The 8,131-nt window shown below is 38.0% G+C and overlaps 1 protein-coding gene across 1 annotated transcript; it reads right to left on the bottom strand.

Moving 5' to 3' along the window:
- Nucleotides 1–2,761: 2,761 nt before the first annotated feature.
- Nucleotides 2,762–7,648, bottom strand: LOC140791007 (non-specific phospholipase C2-like). The gene is made up of 4 exons (XM_073141349.1): nt 6,938–7,648; nt 4,086–4,603; nt 3,819–3,998; nt 2,762–3,274 (listed from the first exon to the last, which is right to left on the bottom strand). The coding sequence occupies exons 1-4, from the start codon at nt 7,501–7,503 to the stop codon at nt 2,967–2,969; spliced, it is 1,572 nt and encodes a 523-aa protein (XP_072997450.1). The 5' UTR covers nt 7,504–7,648; the 3' UTR covers nt 2,762–2,966.
- Nucleotides 7,649–8,131: the final 483 nt, after the last annotated feature.

The raw sequence follows: 8,131 nt of genomic DNA, 5'->3' as shown, positions 1-8,131 counted from the left end.
TACCGGAGCCATTGGAGGAGACAGAGATCGTAGAGCCAATTCAAGTACTTGCTAGGCGCCGACGACGTCATGGTACCAGATTAGATATGGAGATTTTAGTTGAGTGGCTTGGCAAACCATCCGATGAGGCTACATGGGAGTTGGAGACAGACATTTCAGAGCGTTTTCCCGACTTTACACCTTGAGGGCAAGGTGGGGGAAGCATGGTGGGCTGATACATCTTGTTAGAGTCTTTTCTTATTGCATTAGTTGTTTATTTGCATTAAAATAAAATTCCTATAGGTCATGTTCGAATGCGGAAGGGGTCGCGTTCGAATGCCCTTGCGAACGCTTGCATCAGGTTCGCAAAACTAGAGAACACAAAATGTGCATTCGAACGCCACATTCGAATGCCTGCATCACGTTAGCACATACAGAGAACGCCTTTTGTGTGTTCGAACACGATCGGGCACGTTCGAATGCGATCGGCGGGATTCCACCAGGATTAGGTTTTTAAAGTTGTTTGAATGAGTTTGAATGAGTTCGAATGAGTTCTATTGCGATCGGCACGTTCGAATGAGTTCTATTCCCCTATGAATTTTTAAAGTTGTTTGAGGAGGCAAAACAATTCCATTGATCTCATAACCATGAATATGATCTTAGTGCTATGAGTGTTATGTTTAATCAAGTTTGAAAAACCCCTAGACACAAGTATGTATCTAAATACTAGGCAATGATATCACTCGTTCGTCTAAGTAAAAGTCCGTAGAAATATTAGGAACGAAAGCAGAGATGAACGCCAAGATTTTAACGTAGGAAAACCCAAACGGGAAAAAAAACCACATATCCAAACTCGGATCAAAACCAATCACTAGAATAGTAGCAGTTACAAGACTGACTCACAAAACAACCCATCGATCCAAACGACTTTGTTCTTCTCAGTCTTGCTCGCTAGAACCAACGATTCACTACTTCTCGTGATTGAAGTCCAACCTCAGTAACCCTCGAGATTGATCTTTCGTCTAGATAACCCTTAAGACGAAAGATTAACTTTTGTAGATGAATGGAATCTTGTTAGTTGAAGAACCAATGTAGCCTCAAGAGATCTCCTTCAATAATGCTTCTTCAACCACCCTAGAGATAGGGCATCACAATCCTTATATATGATCTCCAAGATAGAGCCAAATCCAAGTCTTATCTGTACTCACGAAAGTCTAATTTTATCAAACTTCATTGGTGCGTTCGAACGCGGCTCGGGTGCATTCGAACGGCATGACTTGATCTTAGGTGCGTTCGAACGGGCTCGAGTGCATTCGAACGCGACATCTTGAATTCTTCAAGTTGCGTTCGAACGTCTTTGTGAACGCAGCTCTCGGTCTGTGTGAACGCAATACCCGTGCTCGAACGCGTTTGTGAACCCAACTCTCTGTCTGTGTGAACACAGTACCCGCATTCGAACGCGTTTGTGAATGCGGCTCTTTGTCTGTGTGAACGCAGATTCCGCGTTCGAACGCGTTTGTGAACGCAGTGTGAACTCAACGGTTTTTCTCCAATAATCTTGCAATTCTTCAAACTAGAGATATTCTAGACTTGTGTAAAACTCATATACATGAAAAAATACACTTAGAATATTTTGTACACAATTGCCAACAAATAAAAACCTAACAAAATTTAGACTTGTATTAGGATATTATTCTATATTTTTTACTTAGTCTTACTTCTGTTCATTGACATGTCAAAATTTATTTAGAATTATATTTAAAAGTTTTGTATCGAGTCAATTTCTTTTATAACACACTGTTTCACAAGGCTATTTTAGTGTTCGAGATTTTTGTAAGAATTTATTGTTAAAATCTAAAGGCATCTTGACCTTGAAAATTTTATAAATCCTAATAGATTATTTAGGAATTATGTTTTATTATAAAATGTTCAATGTAAGAGATTGTAAGAGCAATATTTCTATAATAGTAACTTCATAGATAAAATTACATTCGTTGAAATGTATAAATTAGATTCACGTGCATAATCATATCATGTAGCTTTTATAAGATCAGATTGTGTAAAGAAATTAATTCAGAAGATGAAGAAAAAAAGAATTAAATTTCGGATTTCAAGTTTCAAATGGTTCGAATATTTCATAGAAGAAAACATAAGTGATGTTTAGACGAAATTTATAGCGTTTGGATAACACACAAAGAATAAAAATAGAAACTTCACATACCTATTATAGAATTATATTGTAAGCAAATTTTATTTCTATTATTTCATGAAAATAAGATTGATTGGGTTTCGGCAAATCTATCATATTTTCCTTTCTTGCATGTGTATTAGCCATCTTTATTTTTCTTATATTCCTTTCTTGCATGTGTATTAGCCATCTTTATTTTTCTTATATGTATTCAACTTTTCATTTTCTATTCTTACTTAGATTTCCACGTATCAACTTATGTTTGACGTTCATTATTATAGTAGGATTTGGATTTGCTAATTAGTTTCAATTTTCAAAACTCAATTCTTATTCAATTTTTTAGACATATAGGAGGATTCCATTTCTCTAAACTAATTTAGATTTGTTTTAATGATTTTTAGCTTTGACTTGGAATTTCTATTTCCAATTCTTATCTCTCTCGCATAATTTCTAACTTGCCGCAGTTGAAAACTATATCCAAATTTTGCGTCGCATAATAGTTCTTATTCCACGGTGACGCTTTTATAACTGCCATTGACTACAGAATGCCATATAAGTCGTAAGAAATGTAAAGACTTGAGTTATACTACAAAATTAGAAAGAAAACTTACTTTAATCACATACAACTGACACTATGACAGCATAGTATAGGTGAGAAATACAGAGCGGATAATCTTTGGTTTACACACTCCATGGATCTAATGTGTAATTCTCTATTATAGTATAAATCTTTAGATTAGCCCCTTTATGCATGACTGGAGGTTGTCATTGAATATCGTTTTAGCCCCTTTATACATTACTAAGGATGTGCATCAGGCGCTGAGGTTCGTGTTGTGAGAGATGGTCTCATCTTCACGATCTGCTCTTCGTAGACACCCATTCTCTTTGCAGACCTTCCAGCTTCGAAGAAGCGCTTGACTGCACTCTCCATGTATGTTATGCCTTCTCTGACATTCATCTGCTTCAAGATTTTATCTTGAAAGTTGGTGAGGAGATGATCTCCATTCAGTACAGAGGACAGCTGCATGAGCTCCTGTTGAAACTCACTCAACTTGGCTTCCTCATTGGCTTCTCCATTCCTGATCTTTGTAGGTGTAGGAAGTTGCACTGTTGATGACAAGGACATACATAAGAGAGTTAATCTAATTAAGATGGCATTGATATGTTGAAGATGATCTTATCGGCATTGTTTTGTGAATTGGTGGATGACCATAGGTTGATTACAGATGGAGGGAAATTAATCCAAGTCTGTGAGTAAAGGTACTTAATACAACTTAGGTTGAAATTTATAGATGGAGCTTATGCTATTATGCCTGTGCAATGAAATAGACTACTAGATATATAAGGCTAGTGTATGAAAGTATCGGCAGGTTTCTATGGGAATTATATATTGAGACCATATAGCCATAACCATTTAAATTTTAACACTAGTTTGTCACTTAAGGAATTATGCTAATCAATTCTAGAACTGATGAGGAAACACATAAGGCTTAGGGAATATGAATCTTGAGACCGTATAGCCATAAACATATAGTTCCATCCTACTTCATAAGAACTTGTTTGATATGTAGTCTAGTATGTACTTTGTGATATAATCTCTAATATATTTGATAGCAGTCCGGAAAAAGTTAATATGCACAGAAGTCTTCACCTGGGCAATCAGTCCTCGGTTCAGTTCGAGCTTGCAAAATGCCTTCAAACGTTCCTGCCCATTCATCTCTCTTAGTCAGGTATGATGACTGTAGATCAAAAAGTTTCCTAACAGTTGCAGGAATAGATGAATGCTCGTATTCGGAGGTTGGAAATGGGACACCATTTGGAGCATGAACAACTGCAACAAATTATATGACAAGAAAATTATTCAACCACATGTTTTCTGTAAAACTTGTAGTTAGAACATTAGATCCAGCATACTCACCAGTACCCTTTTCAATCCAGGGAGAAACCATGATCGCAGGAACTCTCACTCCCAGGCGGTTAAATGCGAAGAAGTAAGGATCTGGGCCAACAATCCCATCAGGGCTGGGAACACCACTAACTGGTGGAGGAACATGATCATAGAACCCACCATGTTCATCATATGTGATAATTAATAAAGTCTCATTCCATTGAGGACTGGATCGGAGGGTCTCGTAAACCTCCTTGACAAATAATTGTCCTTGATAGACATCATGGGATGGATGATCATCATTGGCAGGGTGATCCTTGGCATCCATGTAATGCTGCTCGATGACAGCATAGTTGGGAAGACCGCCATTATTTGCGTGATCCTTGAACTTATGGGCGTAGGAGTGAAACTTGGAGACGAATTTGAGCTTGCGAAGGTTGCGATAGAATAGCACCGCCGGAACGTCCTGGTAATAGATGCCAAAAGAGAGTCCTGCATCATGAATGTTCTCAAATATCGTCCTCTGGGGATAGCCCTTCGCTAGCATCCTGCTTTATTGTTGTTGCAACGTTCATATTATCATTTTTCTTTTTTCTTTTTTCAAAGCATTCATATCATCATTAGAAGATGACCTTTATGTACAAATGAAAAAGATGTGAGCAATATGAAGGTAGATGTAACTCAAACTAGAAAGTATGAAGAAGTTATTAGCATTGCACATATTTTCTGTCGCTCAAGCTCAAACCATTGCTAAGGATGCAAAAATAGTGAACTACTTTATTAAACGAGACATTTATGGAAGCCGCTTCGCATTATCACTTTGCCAAAAATAAGAACATTTAAATTTTTGTGAGTACTCTCTGTGGATCCTGAGTTCTGTAGTATAAGGAGTAGTGAATAAAAAGATTTCCGTAAAGCAGTGAAAGAAGACGATAGGAATTAATTTCCACCACCATTTTTCCTAAGAGAGCACAATTATGATCTCATAAATTCTGAACACCTAATTCTCCTTGCGTTTTCTATTTGCATATTAGCCAACAGTAAGCTAAACAATAAAATCCTAAAATGTTTGCTCTTCCCCTTCCATAGGAAAAATCTTCTTAATGTGTCAATCAGCTTGAGTGTTTTCTTTAGTATCCAAAAAAGCTAAAAAAAATACTGATAAATGACAGATGAGACTGAATCCGCCAATGTGGTGCGCAGTGCCCTCCTATAGATAAGTTTTCTACTTCCACTGAAGTCTGCGCTACAATTTATCGTCCAGAGATAATGATCTTGAAGATATGGATGCTTGAAATATATTGTAAAACAAATTTTAGTTCCCTGTTGATACGTTATGATTTTATCGTCCCCTTTGATCATTGTAATAATATTCCATTTATTCCTGTTATTTCATACAAATGGTTTTCTTTTACCAATCTTCTATCAATTTATCAAAAACTATCTGTTCGTGTCCATACATTCTCAAATCCGAACATCTTAACTGGCTTGTTTACTGTGCAGAAATCAAAGAATAAAGGAGCATGGTCAGAATCTAAAGAAGGTAGAGGTTGAACGATTGCATCAAGAAAATATCATTATCAGTTAAGAGACATCAGGAGGAATCTACCCAATATTCAGATCTAGAGAAGGTAGGAGTAGACTGCTTATTGCTCCATGTGAAACTTCTTCCTTTGAGAGGTATATCACAGAGTGCCTTAGAATTAAAAAAACTTATTGAATGGTTTGACCTCTCTCTCTCAAGGCTTAATGCAGCCTCTTCTAGAGAAAATTTGCCGTGGTAGAACTCAATTACTGAGTTCGTAGTTTAATCACCAATGAGTTCTTAACATGAAAAATACATCGCATGCTCTTTGCTTCTACTCTCTACCTACTTCTTTTTCGCCCACTTATTCTAAGTTGCGTGTTAGGTTAGCAATCAATCGTTTAGTTTGATATCATTCCCCCACTTCCTTTTTCCTGTTCCCTGCCTCTAGCAAAGCTCTCATTAAGAAAGAAAGATACTTCAAGCCATAGGAAAGTTGAGAAGAATACCCTTGATCAACACTTACTTAGAGGTGGGTATCAGTTGATTCCTTAATTAGAATAATAGAAGGGTAATTTAATCCATAAAAATTAATAAAGCATGGGAATATAACTTACCTGTCATTTTCAGAAGTACTAAGCATTGGCAGTTAATTCGGATAGAAAACAAAATGAGGTAAAAGAGAGTAAAATAATTGAAGCGGATTTATGTTGGCATGACCAATATTTCTATTGGCACAAGAAAATAAACCATTTGAATTAAGCACACGAAGATCTCCTAAGAATCAACTAGATTACCAAGAACCTGCCGATTTTTTTTATGACTCCCCTGCCCTTTTAGTGCAAAAAAAGGACACCTTCAGGCTACTTCGTAGCAACTATCCTTACTAAATTCTATATATTTATGTACTAAAATACCGTTCACTTTCTCCATCATTCCACCTTTGCAAATTTCCCATCTAAAGGAAATGTAATGGCTTTATGTAAAAATGCATGCAAACGAAAAGTAAAAGTTGATCCGCAAATATAACAGACAAAATGTGGGATGGAAAAAAAATCTAAAAAGACACTCAAGATTCGAATTATTCCCACGCTAGGGTCTGAGTTGGTGTCAGATGTTGACATTATCCTTTTGCACACTTGACGCACTTTTATCTCGCGTTAAATAACCCACACCCTAAGACTAACAACTTTCTTTTAATGTTTATTTTCTCATCTTATATGTCGTATTAATTTTTTTTTTAATTTCTAAATCTCCGTCCACCGACATCAGCCATAGTGGACGTCAATATATATTATTATCCATTCTCTAATTAATAAATTAAAAGAAATATTAGAGTTAGTGCTCGTTCACATGCCTGGGGTTGTTGCTGGTAGCGCCGTGTGAGGTAGCTGAGTGGACGAACATCCGGTTCGGCTGCGTCGACGTCGGCACCGACGCGAACCACCGGTCGAAAACCGCGAACTCCCGAACCAATTCCCGGTAGACCGGCACCATCTCCGGTCTAAACCCGTTCATAACGGCCTCCGTCATATTGGGCGAGATGGATCTCGCCTGCTGCACGAACCCGTTCATGGGGGCCGTCGACGCCGACGTGTCATTGGACCCAAAGATCTGTTCTCGGATCTCCTGGAACGAGTGGCCCGGATCCGGGTCCACGAAGTGTGCCCCGTCGCGGAAGTAGACCCGGTCGGAGTCCGGGTCGGTGGTGGAGATCGGGTTGGACTCGGTGCCGGTGACGCCGTTGATCTCTGGGTTGAGGCGTTTCATCCAGCCGAGCATGTGGTCGAAGGAGCGGTTCTCCATGACGAGGACGACCACCGTTTTAATCGGGCCGACGGCTTGGGCCGACGGCCAGGAGAAGGCGACGAGCAATAGAAGGTGAAAGAAGCGCGCAGGTGGACGCTTGGTGGGATTCTCCATTGTGTTGAATTAATGTCTCCTCTCGTTCTTTCTCTTAGATCATTTTCTTTACTTAGTTTTCTCGGTAGTGGGAGAGAGAGAAAGAAGAACGGAGGAAGCAAGCGTACAAGATTTTCTCGATTACCGAGGAGATGTCCCGTGACTGAGTACAGTGAGCTGCTTTTGTTCTTTTTAGATTCGCATTATCAGTGCATGCGCTGAGGTTGTTGCTAGTGGTACACGTGTCAACGGCGTATTTGGGTTTTGCGTGATTTGATACGAGGGGTGAGAAAAATATAATTTACACCATGTCATGTCATTTGGCTAATATTTAAAGCGCCTGTTTAATCTTTTCTTTATTTTACTTAAACTTTTATATATGCTTATTTAGTTTGGGCGATTTGCATAGAAAACCTATCTATAAGATGACTATAATAACTTCGTTTTTTTTTACTGGGGATATAAAACTATTTCCACCAATTTGTGACATTAATTATTGAATGTCCTTTGTTTTTGTCATTTATTGTGAAAAGATGACATAAATATTGAGAAAACTACTAAATAATATTTGGACCTCTTTATTCTTTTTTTCCAAGTAATATATAATAATTACACTATATGATTCTTCAACTTGTAGGGTTGGTTGGAG

The sequence above is a fragment of the Typha latifolia genome, chromosome 6 (genome assembly GCF_019914945.1).
Source record: "Typha latifolia isolate L0001 chromosome 6, TyphaL0001v2, whole genome shotgun sequence".
Lineage (NCBI taxonomy): Eukaryota > Viridiplantae > Streptophyta > Magnoliopsida > Poales > Typhaceae > Typha > Typha latifolia.
This window is presented reverse-complemented; position numbering and strand designations above follow the sequence as displayed.